The sequence below is a fragment of the Phoenix dactylifera genome, unplaced genomic scaffold, assembly GCF_009389715.1.
Source record: "Phoenix dactylifera cultivar Barhee BC4 unplaced genomic scaffold, palm_55x_up_171113_PBpolish2nd_filt_p 000237F, whole genome shotgun sequence".
Classification (NCBI taxonomy): Eukaryota; Viridiplantae; Streptophyta; class Magnoliopsida; order Arecales; family Arecaceae; genus Phoenix; species Phoenix dactylifera.
Window position 1 is genome coordinate 577,443 of NW_024067736.1, and position 17,673 is coordinate 595,115.

At 38.6% G+C, this 17,673-nt stretch overlaps 1 protein-coding gene across 1 annotated transcript; it reads left to right on the top strand.

The window, feature by feature from the left end:
- Positions 1-3,752: 3,752 nt before the first annotated feature.
- Positions 3,753-10,504, top strand: LOC103723426 (endoglucanase 19). The gene is made up of 9 exons (XM_008814336.3): positions 3,753-4,202; positions 4,921-5,133; positions 6,022-6,222; positions 6,677-6,766; positions 6,851-7,015; positions 8,134-8,418; positions 8,756-9,104; positions 9,190-9,246; positions 9,714-10,504. The coding sequence occupies exons 1-9, from the start codon at positions 4,011-4,013 to the stop codon at positions 10,013-10,015; spliced, it is 1,854 nt and encodes a 617-aa protein (XP_008812558.2). The 5' UTR covers positions 3,753-4,010; the 3' UTR covers positions 10,016-10,504.
- Positions 10,505-17,673: the final 7,169 nt, after the last annotated feature.

The following is a 17,673-nucleotide window of genomic DNA, read 5'->3' on the forward strand; positions in this document are numbered from 1 at the left end:
CAGTGCCATCTCTCATGATCCAAACTTTAATCAATACATGAAACACTCACGCCAAATGCAGTGGATAAATCGAAAAAACACGTCATTCCTAACTATAGATTGATACTAGAAACAACCAAATTGAGGGTTGTGAAATTAAGCATGTCAATGTTAATCCTGACCAAACTGGTCTGATAGAACAACTTATTTATGATCAATTTTCATGAATCAATATTAAGATTCATAGTAAAAGTGGTAGCGTCCCATGGTATAAAAACACTATATATATAAACAGGATTAATTGGAAGGGAAATACACTATAGTAATCAAAAAGTGAAAATTAGCCAGGAAAATTTGAGAAATCAAGGGCGGAAGTATAATTGAGTTAAGAGTTAAGAGTTAGTTGCTACCTGCTACCCTCGATGACTCACGGTTGAGCACACGCTGTGAAAAGCATAATGTATGGAAGAAAGCTCAAATGCCACTCGCATGGATGAAGCTGGACCTCATCCGTTTTTGATGAAAGGCTTCACATGTTTTTGGGGCATGTGTCAGGCTAAGAGGGTCTAAACCTGCGAGAATTTATGTGTGTGTATTTAATCCTAGTATATTAGCTATGCATTGAGTAGATCTTAAATACTTATATGAAACCAATAAATCTAAATTATACATTTTGGCCAGGATAAAATTCTAGATTCTTGTAAATAGTATCAGAGCAAATCCGGCCCATAATCAATGTGGATCAGAGAACAATGCAACATAAGTTTATGGAGGCTAACTGCGGACCGATCATGATGCTTATGATTGGATTTGAATATATTTAGAACTTTAGCAAGAATACCAGAGCTTAAACTAAAAAAGTATGTGAGGATCTATGTGGATGTATATTTAATCTCATATCGGCTATATATTAGGTAAATCTTGGATACTTATATGGGACCAAGTAACCTAAATAATATCTTGTGTCTGGTCTTTTTGAATGAGATTCTAAATGGCGTCAAAACTGCAGTTTTTTTTTTTTTTAGTCTGCCAACCAGCTTTGTCTACAGAGATGATAGGCCTAACTGGTTAGACATCCGCATGGTGTTGTCCATTAGGTAGCTCATTTAGATCAGCATAATGAAATATATTACCACCTCGAGTTCCCCCCGAGTTCTCACTAGTCTCCACGTAATTATCTTGGAGTTCTCCACGGAATCAGCTAACAGCGGCTAAGATTAAGACGAAAGAAAGCTTAGATTAAAGTTAAATTTGGGAGGGGCTCAGCGGTGATAGCGGAGATGGTGGCGGATTCTCTGTTAAATTGTCTTTTTGAAAGCCAAAGCATACATCCTGGCTTCCAACTGCGTGAAAGAATCCTCTTTTACAACATTGATGTTACTGAAATTAGGCTGTAGCAACACTTCGTTGTTTGCTTTTGTTTTCTGGCTAGCATTTAATCCTTTTCATTCCATAATTCCATACTAGGAGAGCTTAAGCGTCACAATCTTACATGAAAAAAGTTATATATTAGCTATATATAACTTTTCCATTTTCTTTTCGCAAATCTTAGCAAGTCATGAGATTCCAGCTCCGAGTGACATTATCTAGTGGGAGATGTGCTTATTGTGTGTGGGTTTATACATGTGTGATGCATATAGGAGATGGTCGATTATGAAGAGTTTACACCACTAATTATTAAGAAAAGAAGTAATTATGCAGGCTATATATATATATAACACATATATTGGCAATATGGAAAACTAGAGTTGAGTGCTAATGAATGTTACTAGCGCCTAAAAGATCAAATTGGCATGTAACTTGTTAAGCTTGCTGGTGACTAAAAATCTTGTCAAAGATCAACTCGGCATGTAAATCGTTAAGCTTAGTTATGCTTAATGAGGTAGATTTTGGTCACTTAAGCTGTTTCATTCTCACTTATCAATGTTTAGCAGACTCTAATCGTCCTCAAGTCTTCAGTGTGATCAGAGAACTAAGAGGGCAGAGAAGGTATGTTTACATTTTTTTTGCAATCTTCAACAAGGACCCTGGAAATTAGGCAGCTATTTTTGAGTCGCTAATTACATCTAGCTTCAACCATTTAGTCTTCCTGGTTTTGATGGTGGGTCATCATTGAAAAGACACCATCATGGCTTGTGTGGGAACACACTCTAACCTTTTTAAGAGGAAACTGGTCTCCTTGTCTTCAGTTGAAGTTTTGATGTTTACTTCTATCGGAAAACTGAAGATGCAAATCCTAATCTCCTCTGTCTACCTAAAGCATTAATACAACAAACCATGAAACGTAACAAGAGTCTTGAAATTTGTAGGCAAACCAGGACTTGCCCTTGTGGTCATACCCCTTTACCTTGCAAACTCAAATTCCGGATTCAAATTTGATGTCTTACAACATTATATATTATACAATTTTGCTAACCAAAGTCCTGGTTTTATAACATTTTCCAATAGATCTTAAAAAGTAAATTAAAAAATATTTTCATCAATATGATTTGCTAGATTTCAGCCTTGCCTAGAGTGGCATGTGGATTGGGCTGGATGGAGGATATGCGCAATCTAAGCCCAGTTTATATTAGAATTTGGTCAAAAAAATTAAATCCAAACCTAATCCAATTTCCTTTGGATTAGATCGGATCGAGTATAACATTATTTTATATTCAATGAAATTTTATAATAGTAATTATACTAGTTTGAAATAGTTTGGATGAGTTTGTGTTTGAATTAGAAATTTAAGAATCCAAATCCAATTGGGCTTTGATTCAAGTTGGATCCAATTAGGTTATGGAGTGGAAGTGGGTCAATTCAATCTACTTATAGCTCTAGCATGGAGGCCTAAATCACCTTGGTTAGTCTTTTCTCATCTCCATCATTGCAAACATATACATTATTACAAGTTTATTGGAATAAAGGCCAAGGATCTTGAGAGCAGACAACATTTAACTTGAGAGAAGACTCGGCGACAGTGGTTGGATGGATTCAAAACTCGACAAAGAGCAAATGGAGAGCTTCCACAATTGCAGGACATCCGAAAGCAGGAATGGATTGTGCCGCCTTTTGAGTCAACCATGTATAGCAGAAGATAAATAGGATAACTGACTAGGTCGCCTCATTTTGGTGATTGTGATATAGTCACACCAGAGGCTTATCAAAAAAAGAAAAAGGGGACCATAAAACTAAAATTTTTGCCATCATGTTTAACCACTCCAAGAAGGAAGGCATCTAGAGCTTGATTTGCTGCTAAACCTCTTTATTTTTACTTTAATTACTCCAGCAAGAAAGCACATAGGCGATATAAAAAAGTGAAAAATGCTGCGCAAAAATAACCCTCGGTGTGCAGTTGCCGTTAGGGCGTCCGGTCGCGCCTTTACTCTCTCCATCCTCACTTTCTCTTTCCCGAAGTCCCAAAAATCCAAAACCCAAACAAATCCAAAACAAAAAAATAATCCGATCCCAAGACCCTTAGCAACAGGTGGACGGCCAAGATGCCTCCCATCCAGTGGACCCCCTGTGACCATCCATTCCGTTTTTAATGGCAGTAATACCAAAGCTAATTATTACTCCATTTTTCCTCTCTCTCCTCTTTTTTTTCCCCCGAAAAACGAAGAGATTGCATACCTGCCGACTGGCTACTGGGAGAGAACGCAGGCGCCGCGTGGGATGTTTTCTCCCATCCCAAGCTTCTTTAGCTTCTCAGGAGAGGAGAAATAAAATAAAAGAAGGACCCTACTTTTAACTAGTGCCAGTTACCACATCTCTCTCCATATATAGCGCCCTAGAGCTCCTCACTTTTCTACACTCCCTCACTTCCCACCACCCTCTCTATCTTCTCTTCTCCCCTCCCTCTTAGCTTCCCCCCATCTTTATTGCTGTTTATCAGGAGTTTTAGCTAATAAACCACCTACATTGTTTCTTATTAAGTTGAAGATCAACTTCTTTGTACTTGCTGGGTTCTTTTTTCTTCTTCTTGTCTGGAAGATCTTTTCTCAACCCTCTTTTTGATAATAATAATAATAATAATAGTCTTGTTCTGAGGGATGGGTGGGGCTGTGGTGCTGTTCAGTGTGTTGCTAGTTTTGGTGCCTCTGGCTTCTGCTGGCCATGACTATGGGAAGGCCCTGAGCAAAAGCATTCTTTTCTTTGAGGCCCAGAGGTCTGGGTACCTCCCCAGTAACCAGAGGGTCACCTGGAGAGCTGACTCTGGCTTGCTTGATGGAAAGGCTAATGGGGTAAATTCTTTTCTACCTCTCTTTATTTCACATTGCTAGTTTATGTAGTCTATTTCCTTTCCAAATTTTTAGAAGGTTTACTTCTCATCTTTTCTTAAACAGCTTTTCTTATTTTCTTTTTTTTCTTTTATTTCTTGTAAGTAGTGGACGGGGCGTCAACTGCACATCTTCATTGTGCTGTAAAGCGAATATAATTTCGTCCTCTCTTTGTCTTTTCTTTTTTGCTTTTTTTTTTTCATTTATTAATGATGTGATGGGAAGATTTTATGGGCCATAAGAAAGGGAATCTCCATGCCATACTTCCCTTGCTCGCTGTCATTCAGTCTCTTTCTTTTCTGAATAAAATATCAAATTTCTAGTTTAATATCTTTTTAGCTTTCCGGATGCATCATTTCTTGATTTCATCTTAGGAAATTGTAGAGAAGCCATTGTAGAATTATTTTGTACTTTGAATTATTTATTTTTTCTCAAAAGCTTGACATGCCATTGTGTTCATGTTGACGCTAAATATGGACATAAATTATTTATTTATTTTTTTCAGTTACTCTTGCGAATTTTTCTTATAGAAGTCAGAACACCAAATAGGCACACATCTTTGTTCTATAGTAAGCCTATGTCTTATCAAATATTTAGGCAAAGGAGGAGAGATCTGATTCTTCTGTTGTCTTTCATTTACGTATTTTGTTTTCCATCAACCTTTTTGCTTCTTTACCTACAGGTAGATCTTGTTGGAGGCTACTATGATGCAGGGGACAATGTGAAATTTGGGCTGCCAATGGCCTTCACCATCACCATGATGGCATGGAGCATAGCTGAATATGGGAAGCAGATGGCTGCAACTGGAGAGCTGGGTCATGCCATGGAGGCTGTGAAGTGGGGCACTGACTACCTCATCAAAGCCCACTCAGAGCCCCATGTCCTCTACGGAGAGGTGGGTGCGCCTCTGTTGCAAAATCCCCTGTTATGCATGAGCTTTAGATCTATTTAAAAACAAAAAAAAAACATATACTCAGGTAAAACGAAATGAACTACGCTCCTCGGGTGTCTTGCTTGCATCTAGTTATCTTTTCCAACTTCAGTAGAAGAATATTACTATTTCTAATACCATCTTCTTCGCCTCACCTACTACAGAGAGAACAAGAGGGCCATTCTCTATCCTGTCAGCTTTTTACTTTTTGACTGCCTAATCAAAAGACCAATTCCTACGGGACCTTTTATACTGCTATACGTATGCCAAGGTAGCTCTGTGCCATTTTACCGGGTTTTCTAGTTACCAAGTCATTCACCAAGTAGTAGTCAATATGTTGTTTAGCGGAAAGTGAAGAGGTTTGTTTGGCCTTATAGATAAGAAAATTTGTGAAAAATACTAAATTCTTTTGTGAAAATGTTAAGTTATTTGGATCTCTTGGTGGAAATCATTTGTAGAAAATCCCTCTTTATTTTCTCTTAAGGACAGTCTTCAAAGCTACTGACAAAATCAGCAACTGATGGTTAAGTGGCTTGCTTGCTGTCTGTTTTTGGATGACTCCCTGACGAGGACCCATTAAAGTAACCACTTTTTCTAAGTATCTTGAAGTACGTCATGAAGCTTTGTTTGCATCCCTTAACCTTTTCCATTTAAAAGGTATCATTTAACTATTAGAGCTGCCATATTTATCCGCATTTGAAACGTTTAATTAATTGCATAACTAGCACTTGCACGTGGAATTAGGGTCAGAAGGTCATAATGTTATTAATTATTTGTATCTTAACAATTTAATAATGTTATTATTACTGTTCTTTGATTGTAATTAAGCTCACTTGGTTAATTTTTGTGCAGGTTGGGGATGGGAACTCAGATCACTACTGCTGGCAGCGGCCGGAAGACATGACGACCAGCCGGATGGCCTACCGGATCGATGCTGACCACCCGGGGTCGGACCTTGCCGGAGAGACGGCAGCGGCGATGGCCTCAGCTTCAGTTATCTTCCGGCGGTCGAACCCGGCTTATTCCGGCCAACTCCTCAGCCATGCAACCCAGGTCGGAACCCCAATACCACTAATACTTCTAAAGTAGCCATCCCAGGTCCCTAAACCGGCGCATGTTAGTAACGCACCGTAGTGTTTGTCTTCACTGCGCCGGTATAAAGTTTTCCCTGTCTCATGCATAGGAATGTCTATGCGGGTATGTTTAGGTTCCAGGGGTGCTAAGATAGACGGTTCGGATGGGCGTCTCTCGAGAAAGATAGACGGTTCGGTGCTCCCTCGAATCGTCTCCCCGTGGTCCCTTCCCTGATCTCTGACCGTTAAATTGCTATCTTGTCCCTTGCCGTCTCCGAGAACTGTGCCTCGTGATGAGCACGATCCAGTCCGTTATTTTACCACTAGTTACTACGAGCGTACGACTGTACGAGGTCAATTAAGTGGAAAATAAATAAGCAATCAAGAGATTACTAACGTTTAGTAACAAGATTTTGTCTTAATTCTTATCACAGCTCTTTGAGTTCGCGGACAAGTACAGGGGCAAGTACGACCGCAGCATCACCGTCGCTCAGAAGTACTACCAATCCATCAGTGGGTACGGGGTAAGTGAGATTACTGAATCGGGATCTACCCATTGGACGGTCGAGATTATCTGATGCGATCACATCTGTTTGTGCTCTGTACAGGACGAGCTACTCTGGGCCGCGGCGTGGTTGTACCGGGCGACGAATGACCGGTATTACCTGGATTACTTGGGGAACAACGGTGATGCGTTGGGTGGAACCGGGTGGGCGATGACCGAGTTCGGGTGGGACGTCAAATACGCTGGTGTTCAAGTTCTCGCCTCCAAGGTATATTAATTAATTCCATGTAGTCACGGTTGCTTTTTTTTTTTTTTTTTTTTGCTAGAAAAAAGGGGAAGGGGGGAGAAAGAGACAAGCCCACCCCCGCATATTAATCATACCCTCCCCATCCATGGGCCTGGCTTATTACCCCTTTGGGCCGGCATGGTTATACTCCGTGTGAGTACATCACATTTAGCACCATCGAAGCTACCAATGGATCAATAATTTCTTCCGGACCACGTGTCCGAACAGAGATAATTCGGTCTCCATAATTTAATCGACGCCCGCGCGTTTCAAACTCGGAACCATTTGGTTGGAAGTAAGGCCCAGTTCCACTGAGCTACCACCTTAATGGCGTCATGTTTGCGGTTTTGCTAACCAAGTAGCCTTCTAAATTGAACCAGGCATGAATTGGCTAGAGCAAACCCAGTTCGGACTCGAGCCTGAGTTCTAGGTTTTAGCTTAGGTCCATGCTCAATGCTTGAGCCCATGTATTCCAACCCGGCCCAGCCATCAGGCAGAGCGTGTTTGGTCCCAGCTCAAAGAGTTGTAATCCTGGGCTCATGAGAGTCTGGGCCCAATTGGAACCTAGCCTGCTTTATGATATACTGGTGTTTAATATTTGCTATATCCGCCATTGTTAATCTTTGTAAAACTGGATTCTTTTCTTTCATTTAGGATATGTTTGGATATTCCAGTAAGATTGGGCTAAAAATTCTGTAGGAATCGGGCTTGTTGGCCTATCTATGTTGCATTTCAGGGCTATAGGCTTAAAGGCTTTAATGGGCGGTTTAATTCACGAATCCTACAGGATATAGAAATGGGCCGTGGTCATGGGAAGCTGGATGGGTTTTGGTAAATGGGCCGAATAGGAGTTACTTTGATAATTGGGGCGAGTTAACTATATAAAATGGGCCCATGCATGCCCTGTGCTTGCCTACAGGACATGGAAGCAAGAACAGAACATGATACAGTTATTCGTACATTAACATGGCAAAAGTTTTCTAGTCCCAGTTGAAGAAATCTGGTGTCTCGCATATATAAAGCAGTAAAATGGCATTTTGTGCTAAAATGCCATTGTCAAACTATTCATCTCTTGTAATGGGTGTCTTCATCATCCACAGCTCCTTCTCCAAGGGAAAGCAGCTCATCATTCGCCGGTCTTTGAGCGATATCAGCAGAAGGCAGAGTACTTCATGTGCTCGTGCCTCGGAAAGGGTCCCCGCAATGTTCAGAGGACCCCTGGAGGCCTACTATTCCGGCAGAGGTGGAACAATTTGCAGTTCGTGACAGGTGCCTCCTTCCTCCTCACTGTTTACTCTGACTACCTTTCAGCTACTGGGAGGAACATACAGTGCTCTGCTGGAACTGCCATGCCTTCAGAACTTCTCATGTTTGCCAAGTCTCAGGTGATTTTTCTTTCTTATAAGAAAGATCTTATCTTTCTAGCTGTGTTCTCCAATATGAGTAACCATGTTTCATATACCTCATACTGTTGTAACTTATATCTTGTGTAACATTTCAGAATTTCAATGTGTAATTGTGCAGCAGTTGGAGCATATCTTAGCTAACATTGTTGCATATTTAATACAATTATGATCTCTTATAGTTTCCAAACTCTTTTACTGGGTCACTTACGAAACAATTACATAAAATCTTTCTGTTTCTCAATCTCAAAATTGGAGATAACAATCTTGTGAATTTTTAAAGTGCTACTGTCTAATGCTTCCTGAACCTTTTCTTCAGATTGACTATATACTAGGAGACAACCCAAGAGCTACAAGCTATATGGTGGGATATGGCGGCACTTACCCGCAGCAGGTCCACCACCGTGCCTCCTCAATTGTGTCCATCAAGGTCGATCCTACATTCGTGAGCTGCAGGGGAGGTTACCAAGCATGGTTCAGCCGCAAGGCCGGCGATCCTAACCTCCTCGATGGTGCCATTGTCGGCGGGCCTGATGCCTATGATAACTTTGCTGATCAAAGGGACAATTATGAGCAGACTGAGCCTGCAACGTATAACAATGCTCCTATGCTCGGCGTATTGGCCCGTCTTCATGGTGGCAATGGTGCTTTCAGCCAACTCCTTCCTGGTATGATATCTCAATTGCAAATATTCCTTTCCTGCTCATTTTAAAACTTGGATGGAATTGTTAAGTTTTTGCTTCTTGCTTGCAGTGGTGCTTCCTGCACCTAATATACCTGCGAAGCCAAAGCCATCTACTCCTGCTCCAGGTATTTTGTTCACTCCCTGCTAGTTAAATTCATTTCATTATGCCCATGCTATTTAGCAATCCAATTAAGTAGTTATAGATAATACTTTATCTTCGATTGCAAAGCTCTCCTTATTAATGATTGAATTCTATATGATTGGAAATCTAAACTTGTCAGCATGGTATCTCCCCATGAAACATGTGATGCCAATTGGACTATTACTCTCCTTCTACCATGTGTGAAATATTATGAAATTGAAAGGGAGAAAAACCTATATTTACTTGAACTTCTCCAACTCCGTGATCTTTGCCTGCCTCTTAAGTTATAAATCAAATTCCAAGAAATCTCAAATTTCATTATGAAATAAAATCCAAAATCCAAACAGTATTTTTTTTTTAAGATTAAGTTCAAGCCTTGCATTGACCTGCTGGAATTCTATCATACATTAGCCTTTAGAACCAGCTAAGAGTTTTGTTGTTTTGATGCAGTTTCTCAACCTAACTCACCATTCGTTGTCGAGCAAAGGGCAACTGCATCATGGAATCAAAAGGGAAAAACCTACTACAGGTATTCCACAGTGGTGACAAACAAATCATCAAAGAATGTGAAGGACCTCAAGATTTCTATATCTAAGCTTTATGGCCCATTATGGGGGCTCAGCAAGTCCAGCAATGGCTTTGGATTCCCAACATGGCTCAGCTCTCTGCCTGCGGGAAAGAGCTTGGAATTTGTGTACATCCACGCAGCTTCTCCAGCTGACATCCTGGTCTCAGGGTATACATTGGTCTGAGATCATCTGGAAACTCAAGCCACAAAAAAAAAAAAAAAGAGAGAGAGCTTGATTGGTTTCAGGTGTTGATTTATGCAGTTATAGTATATAGTCCAGAAGGGTTTTTTGTCCCCCTTCTTTTACCGTCGGTCTGGTAAAAACTAAGGATATATTAAATTATTAATAAGTGCTAGGATTTAGGGGAGAAAGGAGTGAAGGGACAAAGGGAGTGCTCATCCTCTTTCTCCTCTTCTTCCAATAGCCTATAAAGATTGGAAGATACTGTGATATGGAAATGGTTGGGAGGTAAGGACCTTCCCAACTAGTATTTAGGAGTTTGTGTTACTTCTCTTACCTCATATTAGCAACCTTTGGTTGTGTTGCTGCTGTTGTAAGCTTTCAAGTTGTAACTTTTTTCATATTGTGGAGATCTAAGTGTGCTGCTTTTATGAAACATTGTAACCTTTGTTTTAGTTAATGTGCATCTCATGCCTGCCCCTTTGCACTTTACTTGCCAAAATGGGTTTTTTTCCCCATATATTAGCCATCCTCCTTGTGAGCATGCTAGTCTGGCCTAGATCAATAAAGTTTTCTATGGTTATCTATTTCTATATTCCTGAAGAGGAGAGAGGAATATTTCCTTGTGATGCTATCATCCTACACTTGCTTTAATCCTTGCTTTTGGTCCAGCCAATTCCATCCTCACTTCCTCTCTTTTGGTCTGGTGACCTAGGACTTAGAATGTAGAACCCTTTGGCTTTTGAGATTTAAATAATAATATTTCAATTACTAATTTTCATTGTCAAATCTATGTTCTGGATCAATATTTGGTCAAATGGATAAAAAATGAGTTCATGGCTCATGGGGCAGTAAAACGATTATTGTACATTACTTATACTATATTATTAATGGGAGATAATTTTTATCAGATTTTGTCTATCAATTTTTTTCACTGAAATACTCTTACTTTGTCTCTTCATGGATATTTGTACAAGCTTTGATTAGAGAAACCACACACACACACACACACACACACACACACACACACACACACACACATATATATATATAGTTATATACACGCGCGCGCGGCTCCATCTCTCCCTATGCGAATTGACATTTCAAATTAAATGGACTCTATTTCCGAAAAAAAATCTCTTCCTCTCCCTTAGCTATATTCACATCCCCAATCAATAAGACTAATTTAAAATTTAAAATATGAATAAAAACATGGATATTCTTTTTCTAATCTATATATTTTATCTTTTTGATCTTCTAATTTATTGAAAAATATTCATGAATTTATAGAGATTCCATCTTAGTTTAGGCCTAAATTCCATCTATCAGTTTGTTGGACTGTGGGATGATAGAGATTTTTTTTTTGGCTTCCACAGAATTTGGGTTGGAGAGGAATTAGGTTGATATGGGTTTTGTCATCTATGACCCTATAGGAAATCCAATCTAATCTTGCAAAATTTCTCAAATAGGTTCTTAGTGTTTTCTGGATTTGCCTGCGTGTCACATTGTAAATAGTTGCAATTCACTTCAATAAAAGCTAGGTGGCTCTTCTCAGCCTTCCCTTTAATTAAAAAAAAACACTAAAATGTGACTCCCAGCCTCCATCAAAGGCATCATAATCTTAGGCAGGAAGGACTAGATTGCGTTGTCACTTGTAAAATGGGGAACAAGGATATCTCTTTCGCATGAAAGAATGATTAACCTTCTTTCTTGCAAAACTACCGCTGGATCATTATCTACCTACTTTAAGATCTGTACAGATGGATGAACAATGCACTTTGGAGTGCTTTGTGATCTGTTTGGGAGGTGATCTCCAATGAAGGGACATTAATCAATCTATCGCACGAAAGTACAACCTGATCCACTAAATTGAAACCTGGCACTTAACTGCAAGTTGGCAAAAGGTGTTTTTTTATTATTATTTTTTACCAAAACAATAGTAGTCGTCCGGGATACTTCAAATTACCTTTAAAACGGAATATGATACCGTGCATGAGTTTAATTACTTTAGGCTTATGGAACATTATTTTCTTTCTAAGTTCCAAATTCATCCATTTTGGGATAACTCACTCTTCAGCTTCCTAATTATTCAGATATGAGAGGAAATACATTATAAGATCCAAAATTGGCGAAACCATTCCGAACCGAGCAGTTTCGGTTGTACCGAGCCATTCTGGCGGCCGATCAAGATGGTTCCACCAACGGAAATCATTTTCATTGCCGGAGGGGAAGAAGGACAAGAAAAGAGAGAAAAAGAGAGAGTGAGCAGGGTTGGAAGAGAGAGGGAGAGGAAGAAAGGACGGTGGAGGGCCGTGAGACCGCGGTCGGATCCACTTAAAAATCACGAAATTTTTTTAGAGGTCGGACTCCTACTTTGAACGAAACAAGGGATCCAGACGCAGCCTCCGCCTGCTGCCGGAGCGCATGCCTCCAACGGCCCTTTGCTACCTTCTGTCAGCCTCCCTCCCTTTATTTTTCTCTTTCTTTTATTCGCTCTCTTCCTTGCTTCCTCTATCATGTCAGTACTGACTCGGGACGGCATAGTGCGACCCCATATCAACCCGTGCTTGGGCAATCGGTCCAATATCTGGTATCGGTACAGCAGATCATGGTATAATCTCTTGATTTTAAATAATTTAGAAGTGTCAGATCGGCAAAAGCATGCAGCAGAGAGATACCTACCTATGAACAAATTACACCGTACGTTACATACACCAACGTGGCCATGCACCCAACAATGACTACTCATTCTTTCTATGGTCTAATTATCGAGATGAGTACATGATGAATGAGATTAATGAAAAGAGACAGAGATGACTGATATAGGACACGGTCATACAATATATATGGTGTAGGGTGTAATTTCTCATACTTGTAGCTAGCCTCTAAACTTTCTCTTGATGGAGGCTCTATGTTCCTGAAAAGGTAACACGTGTAGATCCGACACCTTACCTCTTACTATACCCAAAAAAATTCGTGTAGATTAAGCAATGTTATTTTTTTGGTTTGAATTTAGAATTAGTTTTTAAAATATGACAAACCACCTAATCAATAGAAAACATTTTACGGATGGGAATGTGGCTGGGGATAGACTCCAACTCAATTATTAAAATACTGATATAATAATATATCCCTTGACAAAGCTATTTCGTCCATTCTTGCATGGGGTGCTCCACTAACATTGTAATAAGGTAGCAAAACCCCCTTTAATGCTCTTCTGTCTCCATCGGAACTCTACCTGCTAACATCGGCAATCAACACCCATCCATAAAGATTGCGGAGAAAGCAAATCTAACGCCCTATATTCTAATCTACTGTCATCCTGGGCCCTTAATGTTGTCTATCTAAGATAGGGAAGTTAGTTGTTCAATCCTAGGCATAATCTGAGCATGATTCATCGGGTCGGGTTGCATCTTTTGCACGAAAGAATGATTCATCTTTTTTTCACATTGCGAACAAAAAAGAAATTCGGATGCTTTTAAGTCTATGTAATGTGCCATCCGCTGATTAATGTCGTAAAAAAAAACCAATCATTTTTTCGCATGAAAGATACAACCTGAATCCCGATTCAGGCCGCTTTCTCTTGAGCATACCTATATAGGGCCCATTTGGTTCGCGGAAAAAGAAGGGGGAAAAGTGTGGTCAACATGAATGTAATGAGATGCTTCTTGTTTGGTTGGAGTTTTCAAATGAGAGAGGAGGAAAAGTTATATTCCAATAGGAATATGATTTCCACATTTTATGGAAAAGTTTTTTTCTTGAGAAACATGAGAAACAAGCAGTCTATGTGCCGGTGATTCAAAATTTATTGCCTTTACCTGTGCTCCCGGCTTACCTACCTTCGTTTTGATCTGGTTGAGATCTTACCAACCAGTGGGCCATAGAAGGAGGATTGAGTGCTATTAATGTCACTGGTGCGAAATTATTGAGCCTCCATCCAATAAATAAGTAACATGTTCTTTTTTCCCTTCGTTGCAAGAGGCCAACATGTAATAAATGTACAAGTGAAGATATGGACCCTCGTCAATTGCTGCAGTAACCATTCTTTCAATCCCTGCATTCATAACTTGTGTGCTGTGTCGCTCTCCGAATGCATGAGAAATCTGATGTATATGGAAACAAAAATGCTGCATGAAGCTATTTTATGTATTTAGAAATAAGTCTTGAAAATTTCACAACTCATCGATCAATTGGTCTCATCCTAAAGCACAAATCTGATACATATGGATCCATAATTGGATGTCAGGAAGGGGTCCAAGCGACCTTAAACCTCTCTTTTTTTAATTTTTCTTGTTCTATTTAGTCAGGAGGTTAATTTCACTGAGGAATAGAATGAGATTAGCATGGTAGTGGGTCATTAGCGACTTGGGCAGCATGTTGCTAGTCATATCCCCAAGTTAAATCATAATAGCCAATTGCTTCTAATTAGACTTTGATTTCCAACAGTTTTCTAAAGTTCAAGAACAAGCTGCTAATTTTTGGTTCAAATTTAAAAAACAAATGTTGCTTCTTAGTTTTGACATGAAAGTAGCTGGGTGCGAATCATAATTGCTACTCTATTGCCCCTAAAAGCAACCTTCTCTAGTGTAACATAAAACAACTCTTATCTACATTGTGAAGTGTTTCTACGCAGCTGCCTTCCTTTGGGATGACATGAAGCAAGGCTACATGTTTTACATTCTTTTTCAAGAATAGAAAGAACTATTTCCCACCTACGTACTATGCTGTACCTATTCCATATCCTGAATGCTAATTTCAACCAGAATCAAGTTCCTGTTCTTTGTTCAAGTAAAGATTATACCATCCGAATAAATACTACTCAAAAAAGAAAAACTAATAATACCGCAGATTAGATGGCAAGTTATGTAGCTGATTATTCTAAAACTACTCTTTAAAATTTTTGTAAAAAATATTTTATTTTTTGATTTTGATAGATATATTTATATTCGTATTACTTAATTAATTTATTTTTTTAATGAATGAAACATTATTTAATTTATTTGCCTTATTAAAAAAAAGGCATGGGAGCGATAGGTGGCGGTGCTCCCTAACGTCCGCACAAAAGGAGCGAGCCGTGGTGCCCTTTTATAATTGGTCCAAGGGCATGTTTCATGACGTGACGGGAAGAGAAAGGGCTACGCGATCAAAACCGGCCTCAAGGTGACACGTCCGACCTACGGACGCTTTTCGAGACGGACCAACCCCACAGGAAGCCATCATCTCATATATTTCTTTTTTTGGTCATCGTTACGTGTTCGTCATGGCCCTTTGGAGGCTACGTGTTACAAAAAACATGGAACTTTGGAGGCTACGTGTTACAAAAAACATGGAACTTTGTAGGCTACGTGTTACAAAAAAAAAAAAAAAATCAAGCATGCCCCCCTTTCTCGTCTTCTATATTTTTGCCTATTGTTTAAAAGTATATTATTGGAATGGATTGATGACAACAGGCAATGAGATTCTGGGGCTTGCAAAGGTCATTCTCCTTGATTTCTTGCGTTCAATTGAAGTATGGAATTTGACAGGGACATGTTTTTTTGTCCAAGGATATTTTGTCAAGATCAGACAAATTAAGGTTACCATACAAATGAAAATAGCTCATTTGCTAATCTAACCAATATAGTCAGTGGATCTTTAATAATTTAGATACTTGAAGCATTACTTAAGGAACATGAACATAAGCTTTTTTAAACATACATTTATACTAAGAAGCATATAGCCGATCTTTTTCCCGATAGAATAAATTAGCTTGTCCAACTTCCCTTTCTGGTCAAGAACAAACATCATCCTCTGTATAATGTATTTAACCACAAATAGTTTGAGCCTTTGAGGGCATATTCGAGACATTTCAAATAAACTCGAATATGATGCAATGCTTTAAACATGGCCAGGATCAGAGGTTCAGATGATTTATGAGTGACATCGCCCCGGAGTTGGGACTTCCCGTTAGTAGTAGAACATATACAAATCTCACCAGCTCTCATTCACTTTTTTTTTTTTTTTTTTTTTACTTCTATCTTTTGTTTCTCTAGAAATCTCTGTTAACAGGTTTTGCATTTTCTTTGTGGAATCTGAAGGCCTCGCAGCGTTTGCAGGATTAATGGCTTGTATCTAAACCTAATATATATCTGGTAGATTAAAACGTATTATTTTCTTAATCTTGTATATGTCTGTATAGGTCCTCACATACTCTTTTCATTTTAATTTCGGCTTTTTTACCATGCTAAAAATCCATATCCATTTAAATCTAATCATAAGCACTATGATCGACCCATGGCCAGCCTCAGCGAGCTCATGTTGCAGTGTTCTTAGTCTATATAAATTATAGGTTGAATCTGCTTCGATATTATTTGTAACAATCTATAATTTCATCCAAGAAAAATAGCCCGAATATATTATTTGGGTTTACAAATCCTACATAAGTATTCAAAATCTATCCAGCAAGTAACTGATATGGACTAAGGCCGCGTTTGGGGAAACTGTTGGCAGTAAAGCTTTTGGAAGTAGAGATTTTATAAAAAGCTGTTTGCTGTTTGGTAACTACATTTCTAAGGTGCTGTGTCACTTTAATATTTGTTTAGTAAACAAACTAAGAAAATACTTTTGCTATGACAAAATGGCCATAAAAGACATTGCATAGTATTATACAATAAAGCATAATAAAATATAATATGTATTAATATATAAATATATGATATACTATAATATTACTGTAATATAATATAATATTATTATATGATATACTATAGCATAATAATTTATTATAATATTATTATTATATTATTATTGTGCTTTCTTATATAATACTATGCAATGTTCCTTATGATCATTTTGCCATACTAAAAGTATTTTCTTAGTTTGTTTAACAAATACATATTAAAGTGCTACAACTTTTTAGAAATGTAGTTATCAAATAGGAAACAATTTTTTATAAATGCTCTACTTCAAAAAAATTTATTTTAAAAGCTCTATTTCTAAAAGCTGTACTACTAGTAACTCTGTCAAAGGTAGTCTAAAGACATTCTCATAGAAGTTTTCGGTAAATATTACTGTTATTCGCTACACTGATGTATTTGCTTCCAAAATCTAGTTACTTGGGAATGGAAAATGGATCCTGTGAAACTGCTTAGGATAAAGTTCCCTTTGACTGTAGTCCAGCTAGAAGGTAACGTGTCCAATAGGTTAGGTGTTCTGACGCACGCAAGATGTTAATTTCTAGTCTTCTGGACTGCACCTTTGCCCCCTGTACTTCACTAAGAGTGAGGCTATGTGCATCTCCCCCAACCTAAAGTTGATTATAATGGAAGTAATGGTTCACCGCATCCGTGCTCATCCTTGAATGCGAATGAATGTAACGTGCAGTCCTACGGAGCATTCTAAACTTTTCCATCCAACGGTTGCTTCATGGAAAGAAAGATAATCCTGCCTTCATGCAAAAAATCCAACCCCATTCTTATGTCGGTTGGAGGAGTTGAAGTTAATATTTCAGAAAAAACATACAAAATGCACGATAACAGAAGTAATATTTAGTAGCTTCTATACATAAAAAAAATATTTTGTCGAAAAAATAGTTTGGTCATTTGAAACTAGAGATTTTGGGTTCGAGCATGGATGATTTTTCTCTCTTCTCGAGAGGAAAAAAAAGTTAATGACATAATTAT